The sequence below is a fragment of the Dryobates pubescens genome, chromosome 19, assembly GCF_014839835.1.
Source record: "Dryobates pubescens isolate bDryPub1 chromosome 19, bDryPub1.pri, whole genome shotgun sequence".
Classification (NCBI taxonomy): domain Eukaryota; kingdom Metazoa; phylum Chordata; class Aves; order Piciformes; family Picidae; genus Dryobates; species Dryobates pubescens.
Genome location: NC_071630.1, coordinates 18447334 through 18461017, shown reverse-complemented (window position 1 = coordinate 18461017; position 13684 = coordinate 18447334). Strand labels below are relative to the sequence as shown.

The 13684-nt window shown below is 42.2% G+C and overlaps 1 protein-coding gene across 4 annotated transcripts in view; it reads left to right on the top strand.

Annotated features, from left to right (window-relative positions):
* Positions 1-13684, top strand: part of ZNF423 (zinc finger protein 423) — a 231561-nt gene that overhangs the window by 165338 nt on the left and 52539 nt on the right. The window contains exon 7 of one of the 4 annotated variants that reach the window (XM_054170103.1): positions 9707-9816. The exons of the other annotated variants lie outside the window; for them this stretch is intronic. Within the exon in view, the coding sequence (XP_054026078.1) occupies positions 9707-9801 (95 nt within the window). The 3' untranslated portion in view covers positions 9802-9816. Of the gene's footprint in view, positions 1-9706; positions 9817-13684 lie in introns of those variants that run through there. 4 annotated transcript variants of the gene reach the window in all.

The following is a 13684-nucleotide window of genomic DNA, read 5'->3' as shown; positions in this document are numbered from 1 at the left end:
CATTTTAAGTATTATAATGCTAATCCCTACTGACAATAAGGTTCTAAAGCTCGGCTTCCATTACTAAGGTAATGTTTACCTCAGATAGCATATAATTGTTTGCTTTTTTCACAGCAAATTCTCTGTTCCCAACTGCTTAATCAGCCATGGAAAAGAGAGAAGACTTTTGTACTGTTTAATGTTCTTGTGATTACATTAGAGCACCGTGTAAACCCACATCAGTGGATCTTGGGAAACGCAATTTTTTGTTGTTTGTCCACAATGCTAAAGGCAAAGTATTCTGAGCAGTGGTCCTTGCAATAACATGAATCATTTATTAATATAAATATCACGGATATGGTATAAATCTTCTCTGCTTCTGAACTCTCAGGGCGTTTCTTCATTGCCTGAGCCGGAATCAGCAAGGACTTCCCAGGGCCTTGTTGTAGTTCAAATAACGTACCATATTCCAGTCACAGGCAGTGTATTCCCTGCTCTCAACAACAGGAGACCAGCATATATTTTCTGTATGAGCTTTCTGCTGCATCACATCAACCTAAACAATATTTTATTATGCTTTATGAAAGTTAAAAACTTCTCTTCCTTATAATGCTCTGCAGAGGACACAGAATATTGTCGGTTCAAGGATAAAATTTGACTCTCCTGTCTTCTCTGCCAGGAACCAAATGCACTTATGAATTAAGTTGTGAAGAGAGCTGGTTTTGTTCAATGACAGCAAAGATTGTGTTTAGTAGCATGCCTGTTTATAACTTCACTTAGGCACCAGGGGTAGGTATGAAGGAGCCGGTGGCAGAGTGGAAGTCTATGGCGGTCAGTGCTGGGGGGCCACGTAGAGCTGCTGCTCAGCACAGGGCTGCAGGTGGGCATGCTTTTTGGTATAGTGATACTACAATGGATAATCCATAGTCTGGGGGAGTGGCAGATGCACTGTGAGCTTTCTCTGTTAGCTGGTTTTAGATTTTGCAGTGGCAATGGACTCATCTTGGTATTGCAGTTTAAATATGTATTATCTTTGAGCATGGTCAAAATCCACACCCCTGAACCTCTCTCTGAGGTGAAAACCGCACTGAAATCAGACTTCAAACTCCACCACAGAGGTTCATCACCAGCTTTCCATTTCTTCATGTTAGCTGTATCACTGGCCAGCTGCTGTTTTTGCAGAAGTTTTTAACTTGACTGCATTTCTCAATGCACTTACAGATGAACTAAAAATAAGGGCTTTGCAAGCACAATAGCATATCACTTAAACCAGAAGTACAAATGCCTCAAGGACTGATAATAAACAAATAGATTTACAAATAACATTGTTAAATACATTTTTACTTCAGACAAAGAGCACTGAAGTCTGTAGTCGATGTGAACCTGGAAGCTCAAGTATGATCTGGGTGAGAAAACTGCCTTTGGTTTCACATTAAGTGCTTGGGGTCTTGGAAGAATCACAGTATGTGTCCAGGCCTTATGGCCTTGCTATTTTCAACCCCAAAACCTGCACTGCTGTCTGCCCATAACAAAGAAGGGAATTACAGGTGATCAGCTGGCTGCTGAATAATTGGGTGTATATCATCCAAGTGTGGGCCATGAAGTCTGAGATACTTGTGCAGAGTCCCAGCTGCTTGCTGTGTCCCAACAGCATGTATCTTTCAGCCTTGTTTCAGGGGTTGAACTCGGTCTACTAAGTAATCATCTTTCCTTTCTTAAATATAAACATGGATGAGGAATTGCTGCCTGTGGTTTTGTGAGTCTGTGCATTTAGTAATTGCATGGGGCTGGAGGGTGCGTTGTGTGCCAGATTAGTGGGAACCTGAGCAGTAATGGAAGGCCAATGCTGAAAAGGGGCCATGTGCAGTCTGGCCCAGGGTGTCAATCCTGCCAGGAGGTGCACAGAGGAATACCTCTTCTGTGGGTTTTTTAGAAACACACTAATATGTTAATGATAGATGGTTTGTCTTGATGAGTTTTCCAATGATGTGCTTTTCAAAGGGAAGTGACTGACCCTATAGATTCTGCTTTTTTGTGAGCAAAAGGGCCGTTGTTTTCTTTTCCTTTGCATGATCTCTGTAAGGGGTCATTTTAAGGATGCATGAAGCACACTTAGAGAAGATAGGAGCAGGATTTTTTCTCAAGTAAAATATTCAGCCAGCGCTCTTTGTCTCTCCCTGAGAACATTGCAGGATCCAGGAGCATTAAGTGAGCCACAGATGCCAAACCAAGGGGAAAAAAAAAAAAAAGAAACAAACTATATTTTCTGCTCATCTGTGGAGTGAGGATAACACAGGCCCAGAAGCGCACGTTGTGAAGCAATTTCAGTCGTAGCTGAGTGCCTGTTTTCCCCTGGAGCACAGACTGTAAAAATCTTAAAAACCCTAGTTTCTATTTCCTTAATATTCTAGTTCTGAAGATGATATTGTGATGAAGAAAGGAAGAGAAATGTCCTTTTTAAAGCTCTGCTCCCTGTTTATAATTAGGAGATTTGGGCAATGTGAAGTAGGAGAACCATGCACTTGCTTTTTCTACCTATTAGGAATGCATAGATAAATATTTTATTTAGAGAGAATGAGATGTGAACACAATAGCTTTTATTTTAATCTTTTACACAGAATGTCAATCTGAAGGAAACCCAACATTCAGAAGTCAGCATTGTTAGTCTTGGTTTATCTCTCTGTAATTGAGGTGGGAATCTGGCCCACTCTGCAACATACTGCATAGAGCTTTTTACCTTTAAATCTATCACATTTAAATTACATGGGGCCACAACGTGTCACCTACATCCTTGACTATTTTAATGCAAAAATATAGTTTAAATCTCCCTGGATTTGCTGATCGTCCTGGGATTTCTAAAGATACTGTTAGTCTCTACAAGATAATGAATAGCAATGAAGAAAAAAAGTCTGCATTCAGTTTTTCTGTATTAGAATAAATAATTTGATTGTGGTATAGTTTGAGACATAGTACTGTGAAGCCTGCAGCCTATTGCTGGCAGCCACACCTTTGGATCCGCAGTTTTGGGGTGCCTGTAGCCTGTGCTCCTATAACATGAGGACATCACCTCCAGCACCGCATCAGGCTTGTGAGAAGTGCTTCCTCTGGGCCCAAGTTTGTGAACATGCAGCCTGTAGCCACAGCAATGCTGTTCCATGTATTTTAGTTTTGTTCTTCAGTACGCCTTGATTGCTTGTGCTCTTTACTAAAGGAAGGCAAACAACAAATAGTAGTGAAGACAAATTAGAGATATTTGGCTCTCTTAGTGGGTCGTCTCCCGTGTGAGTTAAGCAAAGGCAGAGTACTGAGGCTCCATCTGTGGAGGCCAGCACTTGTGCTCCTCCATCTGCTGGGTGGACACTGGCCTCGGCTCGCTGCACAACAGATGAAACACATGCAAGCAGATTTTTCCAGACCAACCAAAATGAATTTGACTAACCAACAAATGGTTCACTCAGCTAATGGGGAGGGGGCAGCCTGCAGATCTATAGGCTGGGTGACCGTAGATAATTCATGCAACAACCCAGTGCCTCGCTTAACTCATCTGTAAAATTGAGTAAAAATAGCATGTTGGTTTCAATGAGGTGGCTCATCTTGGCCAGTAAATGTTCTTTGAGCAGAACAGACCAACCCTTTTACAGAATAGAAACACTGCTGTGGCACTGCAAGCCCCTCAGCTGGCAACAAGCTGTTATCCAAAGTAATAAACTTTTAAAAAAATCTATTTGAAAATCCATTTATTTTCCCCAATAATACAGCTAGGTATTTACTGTTGTGAAAGGGGATAAAATTGTGATCTCCCACCAGAGTCAACTGGAAGAGCTTAGTGCAGCTAAGACTTAATTTGGAGGGCTACAGAGGCACTCTCTAAAGTTTATCTTTTCTGTACCAGCTCATCATATCTTGTCATACCTGCTTCAGACTTGCAAGGAACCTCAGTATGAGATACAGTGGACAAAGATGAGGGTACATATATTTTCAGGGGGTTTTTGTTTGTTTGTTTGGGTTTTTTTAATAAGGCATCAGGTCAGAGACCTCTGTGAGGAGGGAGGAGGCATGGATAATCTCACTACTTTCCTAATTGCTGTCATTGTAATTTCTATTGAGAATAAACATTTGCCCAACTCCAGTAACAATGGTATGAAAAGAAATGGCAGAAAGTGGGAAATGGAGAGGGAAGTTTGCTGATGAAATGGCTTATGTACTGAGGAGAAATCCCAGCCCCGCACGTTTCAATCTGCGTTCACCTTTTAGTCTGGAGTTTGTACAAAAAAGTTAACTTGGCAGCTAAATACAAGCTTGGAGTCCCTTTAGAATTATTTTACAAAGCAAGAAATGATTCAGTTTTGAAGGTAGTAAAAAGGAAACTAATGCTTGTCATAGAGTTTTTATTTTATTTTATCTTTTAAGTGTTAAAAGCAAGTAAACCCCTAGTGATCTTAAATCATTTGCGTAAGTACACTTAGCACGTTCACTTCCTTGGGAGTGCTGATTGGGCACCAATGTATTAGTTCCTTTAAAGAAGATAAAAATATGAGAGGCAGGAATGCTGTCTTCATGGCAATTTCCTGGTATACTTTCCTCTGAGTTCTAGTGTATGAGCACTGACCACCTCAATACTTGTGCAGATAATAGAGCTACTTAGGAACTGAGAGATGGCAAATGGCAATTTGAGGAGGGAGGGATGGCTCCAGCAGTAAATGGCAGGCATTAGGACAGCCTAATCGCTTAAATGCAGCCTATTAGTAAGTTTAGTTGAAGATGTTAAAAGAATCCTTGCAGCCTCTCTGCTGGCATGTGTGGAGGGAAGTTCGGTTATGAGACTATTAAAATGTTATTTTGATAATTAAGCCCACAGCTGTTACGAGGGCATTGGGGGCAGGAGCTGGCGAAGCAGCCAGCTGCACAGCACACTGCCAGCGTGGGAGGCAGGCAGGGGAGCGGAGAAGAGAAGAGAAGAGCCCCTGGGAGCTTCCTGGCATGTGGGAGAAGTGGGATAGCCACCTCCACTGTGCCGCAGGCATGGCTTCCCAGGGGGAAGGTGCAAAGCCAGGAGGCGCTGCTTCCCTGGTCTGCTGGGGCTTTGGTCCCTTGATTTCTGCAGTGCGGGTGGCTGTAGGTGACAGGGGGAGAACAGGTCTTCCAGGACATCTAGAGTTGTTTTGCTTTGCGGCAGGGAAGTGTGCCTGAGTAGAAGAAAACTTCTGTCTGTGAGAGCAGCTGTAGTGAGCAGGCCATGGCTGATGCCTGGAAGGTGGAGCAAGTTGTGTTAGTCTGCCGTGTGGGCAGCAGCACCTGGGCTACATGTTGGCTCCGTGTATTTAACAAGTTGTGCACTGGGACCAAAGGTGCTGTGGCATGACTGCAGTGATAATGTTTCATGCACATGGATGTACAGCGTTGCTCTGTCCCGTGATTAATTCTGATCCTTCACAGATGCTTAACTGGATTAGTTATTTCTGCATTAGCAGTTAAAATGTACCTTCAAACTTGCCTGTTAAAATTGACAACATTTCTGCTGTTGTTGGAGTGGCCTCAGGCCACGCTTGTGTTCAGACCACAAATATCTCTATCAAAACAAACAAACAAGCAAACAAACCCAAAAGGCCCTGCATTTCAGCAGGCTGGTCCCTGGGAGTGAGCTATGCTTTGGTTTAGTGCTTTAAGTGCTTACTAAGTATGCAATAATAAAACCACAGCAATGGCTGTGACAGCTGACCTGGACTCTTTTGCAGGCATATAGGTTACATTTGTATTTTATGTATACTGCTACTGAATGAATCACACATTGTGCTATATGCTTGCATAAATGCTTTATCCGTGCTGCCCTAATCTCCTCTTCTGAGTTAAAATTGGGATGATGTACAGTGTTTATCCATATTGAGCAGGGTATAATTGCCCAAATTAAGGCTGTCCATCAGGACAACTGGTAAATCCAATCTCTTGTCTGTATATGTCAGTGGTAACCTTTCCACAATTGCTCCTCTACTCGTACTGCAATGTCAGTTGTGGTCCCTTGTTGACTGCCTGCCTGCACATGCTCACTGAATACAGAATCACAAAGCAGTACATGGGGTTTTGTAAAACTGACCACATAAATAGAATGTGAAATGGGGAAAATTAGCCTTTTGATGAAAAGGGGAATAAAGCCCAAGTACAGATTCTGCCCCCTGTGTCAAAAAATCATGGTACTTGCATAATCTTTTCAACTTGTAAGCCATCTCCTTCTTCCCATGATCACAAAAATGTCTTCAGTAACATGTCTCCTTTCTCAATTGATACATCCCTGAAGAGGGACAACCTCCAAAATACTATATGTAGCATCAACTGTGTATCTAGATTCAGTTATTTGTAAGATCAATTTTTAATTATCATTTGCTTTTTAAATCTAATTACAGCTATTGTCAGTGTTGAGCTTTATTAGCATTCAAATAACATTTGCTTTATTAGAAAATAAAACAAAATAAAGGAAAAAGCCCTTTGAAGTCTTTCCAGAACAGATCAGTATAACCTCACCTTCCTGGGAGGTCTGTGCTAAAAATTAAGTGATAGTTCCTGCTTTAATTGTGAGTTATCCATATTAAAAAATGTTCTGTAATCAGGGTATTTACATTGAAGTATACTGAGCATTTCTGTATTTGAGGTTTCTGCATGGCATAGGCTGGTTTGGGCTGGGAGAGAGTTCATTTTCTTCACAGTACCTAGTGTGGGGCTGTGTTTTGGATTTGTGCTGGAAATTAGTGTTGATAATTCAAGGATGTTTTAGTTACTCCTGAGCAGCTCTTACAGAATCAAGGCCTCTTCTCATACCACCCCACTGGCAAGTAGGCAGGGGGTGCACAAGAAGCTGGGAAGGGAGACAGCCAGGACAGCTGACCGCATCTGGCCAAAGGGATATTCCATACCGTATGATGTCACACCCAGCATATGAGGCTGGGGGAAGAAGAAAGAAGGGGGAGGCATATTCAGTATGATGGCATTTGTCTTCTCAAGTCATCGCCACATGTGATGGAGCTCTGCTTTCCTGGAGATGGCTGATCAAGCTGCCTGCTGATGGGAAGTAGTGAATGAATTCCTTGTTTTGCTTTGCATGCACATGCAGCTTTTGCTTTGCCTACTGAACTGTCTTTATCCCAACCCAGGAGTTTTCTCAGTTTTACCCTTCTGATTATCTCCTCCATGTCACTGTGGGGGACCTATCAAGCAGCTATGTGGGGCTTAATTACCAGCTGGGGTTAAATCATGACACAGCTACCATCAACGTGCTCTGTTTTGTGCAAAGCACATCAGGCAAGACCTGCTATTTCACTTGCACAACCAGAGCATCCAGGGCACTGAGTGTGGCATGAGAAGGTGCAGAGCTGTGCTCAGTTTGCAGAAGTTTACAGAAGGTAGTGGGGAACTGTGCATGAGCAGTCATTAGGTGCCTACAAGTGGATGGTATCCCTCGGGGCAGGTGTCCTATCCTGGTATGTCTTACCCTGATTTCATACAGGTTTGATTTCCTCCACTTCAATGGAATTTATTTTGTTGAAGACTAGTGGCAGTTGGATGCGATCCAAGTCCTAAGGAAGTCAAGCAGGAACCTAGTACCACCGTTGCAGTTGTGGCCAAGATGTGCTTTAGCCAGAAACTGTTTGCGCCCACTAAGTTTAGAAGAATTTGAACTTGAAATGTGTGAGGTGAACCAAATCCAAGAAAGGATTACTGGGTGACAGGATCTCAAAGTTACATCCACAGGACAGTGAGATTGTCTTAATGTGAGCAGCTTGACTTCGCCAGGAACTGGACAGCCAAGATGCAGGGGAAAAAAGGCAAAGGAAAATGTTGTAGTCAAGGCAGTAGATGGTTACTATGTGGGTCAGAGATTTCACAGTCAAGACAAAAGTGGAAAGGGTAGATTTTTGTTGAGGAATAAGAGGGCTTAACACTACAATAGTATGTTATTACAAGTCTGTTGAACTTGTTTTTGCTTTAGGGTGTTTTGATTCCTGAAAAGTGAATTAATTACATAGTAACTCTGAAATCCTGGCTTCCTTACCACCAGGAAAAGGTTACTGTTCCCTTGTGGTTATTTCTTATTACCACCTTGTGATGATAAAGTATTTGGCACATGAAAGTCAGATGCTTTGGAGATTACTACACAAGTTATTAGTCTATCTATGTACCTAAAGTATTTGTAATGATGATAATGTCTTCCACTGTTGAACCTTTATAACAGGGAGCATCACTTGACAATTGAGAGAAGATGCAGCCTTTCCCCAGATCCAAAGCCAAAACGTGACCTTCCAGCAACCTTGCAAGCAGATGTCTTCTCACACACGGGCCAGTCTCATCTGTGTTGTGCATTATAACACCTAGGCAGAAACTTGCCCACTCTCACTGATTTCTGTTGCTATCATTATGAGTTGCAGGAGATATGAGTGAGAGATGAGTCCAGAAAAAAAGAACATGAAAAAAGCCATCTAGGACAGCAAAGACATTGGGGCCAAAGACCTAAAGGTAGTGAGCATTGTCAGGAAAAGTAATTGAATATTCTCATTAGATCTATTTCTGCATCACTTGCCTCTTGAAAAGAATGTTAAATGTCCTTTAGGCAACACCTCAAATGTACATTTTTCTTTATCTGGATGCTGCAATTAGAAGCTATTTGTTTGGTACCGAATGCAAGAATTCCTTTCCTCCCTGTTAATTAAAGGCTATAGCTCACTAGTGCTGCCAGCTGCCTAGCTCTTGCTGACTTTTGTAGGTTTCAGGAAGAGTCCTAGTCAGGCTTACTGGAATACCTTTGAAAGAGTCACATAGATAACAAATGTCTACTGTATTGCCATTTTAGGGATAATGAGTATAAGCTTTTGTTCTGAAGGGGGTGCCATCATAAGTCGTTCACAGATCGCTGATGGCAGTTAATTTTAAGTTAGATAATTTGTCTTACTGTATCCATAAATTTAACATTTATGTCTGTCTTTGTTTTTTCTGCTTTGTGTGTGTCTATATATACTCACACATATATAAAGCACACCCCCCTTTTTTGGTGTTACAAGTCCTGGACCCTCAGCCCTACCCGTTCACTCTGCGACGGCAGTTGTGTCTTTTGAAGGTAGGAGGGTAATGTGCTCTTCCCCCGTCCTTAGCCGTGACCCCTTAGACTGCCTTAAGCCATTAATCTTCCATTCCGGTGTACTGCGTGCACTACATTTGTTGCAGTTTCATGTCAGTGGTGTTTCTGTGACACAAAGGGATTTTCCAGTGAAATACCAGCTGAATATATGTTGGGTTTCTATTTAGTTTTACAACTTTTAAAATACCAGTGTAAATAAAGAATCAAAATGCTGTGCTGAGTCTGCCAGGCTGACGATGCAGAGAGGCCACGTCCATGTCCTTGCTGCGGAGGATGGCATCAGCCCACGGCAGGAGGCAGAACTGCCTGAAGGTCTGGCTTTGTGTACCCCCTGAGGCTGCTCCTGCAGTGAGGATGCAGGAGGACATCTCCAGTCTCAAAATGTCCTCAAAACTGTCTCAGCACCTGGAGACCTGCAAGGATTTGGCACAAGCCCAGATGCAGTGCTGCCTATGGATCTCTCTTGGGCTAAGGCAATGTCCAGTCCTGGCTTACTGATGCAAACAGAACTGACATGATGCAGAAACATGAATGGGCTCTTTTTTTTTTTTTTTTTTTTTGAGCTTTAGAAAAGAATTTTAACATAAAACTTTTTTTTTTTTTTAGGGAAATGCATACAGTTTGTCCCCAAATCTCAAGAACTAAACTTTGTAGTGTCAAGGATTTCTTCTGTCAGATGTCTAGTTATGAAAATGCCTTGAGGAGAGATCTCTGGTAATCTGGTTTATTTGAATTGCTGAAAGTCCCATCCTGCACACTGCTGTATGAGCTTGGATGAAGCTGAATTTGGGTAATGAAAGATGACCCACTGTAAAGAAAATGCTGGGAATGGCTCTTCTCTTCAGCTCTCTGTAAGATTCTTATCAAGATGTTTTCATTTGCAATTCTCCCTATGTATCTGTGAGATAAACCATTACATTTTAGCTCAGAGATTTCTTTTCTCATTTGCTTTCAGTACTTAGGTGTGCAGTTTCTAAGGATCAGTTGCTAGGTTTAAAGAATCAAAGGTAATTTTGCTCCTCAGCAAAAGATTTCCAAAATTCTGTTGCCTTCTCTCAGCTCCAACAGAATAATGGGAGGCTGGTGGTACTGTCGTGCTGCCATTAGCTTCACTGCTCGGTAGCTGCACATCAGCACAGTAATCATTTTCAGATTTACAAGCATTAAATATTTTAATTTAATGCCTTGGCTCTCTTGTAATTCATGCACTTAATTATATGATAATTACTCAAATGAAAGAGATACAGCTGCTGTTGTATCAATTCTTCTAGGAATCTGAGATTTTGGAATTGGCTCTTGATATTAGGATAGGGGTTTTTTTCTGGTCCTTTCCAAAAGCTAGTGGGCACTTAGGGAAATTTTTTTGGTAGGTAGAACAGAGGTGAGTTTTAGGTAATGTTACCTTACTAGCTTCTTTTCCTGGAGTGTGGCGTACATTTGGCAGCTGAGAGACTGGGCACCATGCTGTCTGTTTTTACTGCTCCTTGTGGATCATAGTCATTAAAACAGAGGAGTTAAGGCAAAGCTTCCATGGCACAGGACCCTGCTCCATTACAGATGGCTGCAGAAGGAAGTAAGCTGCAGGGAAAAGGTGTGTGTTTGTGTACACATGCACATAACTGTATAGAATTTAATACCTTCATAATGGACCTGTTGGCCACTCTACAAGCGGCGTACAATGAAATCACACAAAAAATTGAAGTGAAGTATAAAGGTTCAACCAGGCCAAAAAGACCACCAACTGGAACAAAAGGATTTGGCACAAAGGCAAACCCAAGTGACCTCAGTGGAGAAAGGAAATTAACACACAGGGTGAGGAAGAAAAGAAGTTAGCAAACAGGAAAAAAAAGCAAAGTCAGTTCAAAGAAGGGGCCCCCTCGAATCTGTGGAGAATAATGCTGCCAAAAATATATGGAGTGTCCATGAGGACCGTGCAGCTGCCAGCCCAGGGCTGTGAAGCCTCCTCCTCAGGAAGAGAGCTCCTTCAGGGCATCCTGCAGCAGGTAATGCCCCAGACTCCTGTTTTCTACTTTCCAGCCCACAGTGGCTCTGTATTTAACAATTTAAAATACATAGCAACAGGCTTTTTCTTATGAGAAGCAGTAATTACTAGGACACAGAATACGTCTTCTGATTTTCACTGTTTTGGTTTATTGTCTCCAGTGCTGAGGGTGGGAAATTAGCATGGGAATACTCTTCATTTAGGAGATGTGCTTGTAAAAGTCTCGATAAAGTTATTAGCAACTTGAATATCTGAAGATCTTTGAAAACTCTTCCATGTCTATCTGTAATTCAATCTGTGGGAGGGTTAGCACCACATCCCTGCAAGACTCCGCTGGGTAGGGCCTGGCGAGAGGGCCATGCAGCCTTATGAAGTTGCTTGTGCTCTGTGCAAATGCTTGAACCTTTCCATGCTGAGCCCTGTGCAGTGTATCAGAAAAGGAGGAGCAGTTTCAGGCCTTGTGTATTCAAAGGAAATGTGCTTGTGGGCAGGCAGGAAAGAGGCTGTTCCACCCAGTGGGGGTGGTGGAGCTCTCTGGGATTGTTTCCTGCAGTTCTCTGCGTCACCTGTTTTTATTCCTGGGTTTGCTCTACAGCCCTATCATCTGGCCCAGAGTTGATTAAAATGTTAGGTGAGCCCTCAGTGTTTGACTGTGGGGCTTGCTATGCTTGATGCATAAAGGCTTGTGGCTGCGTGGTCAGCAAGCAGGAGGACATTCTTTGCGGCTTCTTTACAAACAAAAAAACCCTCAACCCACCAACCAAAACCAAACAACAAAACCCCCCAAACAAACCAAACCAACCAAACAAAAAAACACCCAAAAAACCTCACAACCAAACACAACACCCAATCAAACAAACAAAAAAACACAACACCAAGACTTTTTAACAGTGACCACAGTAAAGTGTTGTGAAAACATGTTGCAGCCATGTTTAGAGTTTTTGGTGGGGGTAGTTGTTGACCTGTGAGATTATGTTTAATCCCTCAGGGACTCAGGATATTTTGTAAGAATTGTTAAGTGTAAATATTTGGCAATAGTTTCATATCCGTCCTTTCTGAGTCCCACTGGAATAGATGACGCTGGGTTACTGTCCTATGTGTAGTTTCTGTTGATGGCAGTAGCAGATTTAACACTTCTACACAGTTGCATTTTACTTTATAAGTGTTTGAAGTTTTCTTGCATATGTGAAGTGATTGCCCTGCAGCACGCTGTCTTGGAAGAGGACATAGTGTTTGTTCAGTTTCTTAAAAGCTATAAAAGACAGGCAGCAAGCTACAGGCCAATCAGTGTTAAAAATACACAGAGACGGTTTTAATTGCTAAATGCATGTAGTGTAAAGCAGAAATATTTGTTTGCCCAGCTTGTAGTGTGATTGTCAGCCTTAAAGTAAGGCTAAATCCATTCACACAGTTACTGGAAATTGGTATTTGAACTTGTGAACTCAGGAAAACTGATCTGCACAGAGGTCTCTGCCGTGCCCTCTGAGCCCCGCAGACTGTTGTCTCTAGCTTTCCTTTAACTCTCCAGAGACTTTGGTGGCTGCATTTCCAAGTTCCTGCCTAAATGCAAGTTGCACCAAAAGGGTTACAAAATTTTAAACCCTGTGTATGCAGACAATTTTCAGCTAGCTTACAGCAGCTGCGGAGTCGTGCTGATAGATTAAAAGCAGCTCCCAGCCCCAGAATGAAGTACATTAGAGCTCCTGCTGAGTCGAGCTGGGGTGAGGCCTACACAGCTGTCATTTAGGCCAAGTTTCCAACTGAAAACTGAAGAAAAAGATATAAGTTAAAGAAAAGTTACATTCTAAAATAAGGCATCTGGTTATTAATCAAATATAGGCAGGAGATCAGCTGTACAGTGGGTTTAAGCCTCAACAGCCTGACACTTGGGGAGGTAGGGAGATAATTTTCAAGGATCAAGAATAGGCATGTCCAGTCAAAGGCTGTTACTTGGTGGTGCTGTAAAAATAATCCTTTTTCCCCCCCATACTTTTCTGTCTCCCTGAAAAAGAAACAGGAGTATTCTTGAGCTGTTGCATGTCTGAGTGAGGGAAGCTGATCAGTTCATACAATTGCTTTTCACTGATACTGACTTTAAAGTGTAACTGGTTCCCCAGGGAGCATGCTTGTATACATCTGCAGTTATCAAAGAGATATTTATAAGGACAGAAATCTTTGTGACCTGTCCTCTCTTTCCTGGTATGTCTTTACCGTGGGAGTGGTGGTCCGTATTAGCACGGCAAGTTCAGGAAGTCTTGTGAGCACACCTACCTACCCCTCGACCCCATGAATAGCAGCAGTGCATTCAAAACCATTCTGATGCTCATCACTGCTTCTCTGCAGGAACACAATTGTTTGACCATGTCTCATCCTAGTAACATAAATAAAAAGGTGCTTTTTTGTTGCCTCTTTGCTTCTATGACCAAGAGTATCTTTCTTGTCCTTGGTGTACACCAGCTTGCAAGTGGCTTCTCAATATTTAATGCAGAGGGTCATTCACGAAAATCTGAGCAAAGAATATGAATTAATTATATTGTTACATTGACATACTTTGGCTTCTGAGGAGCTTTGTACCTATTTTT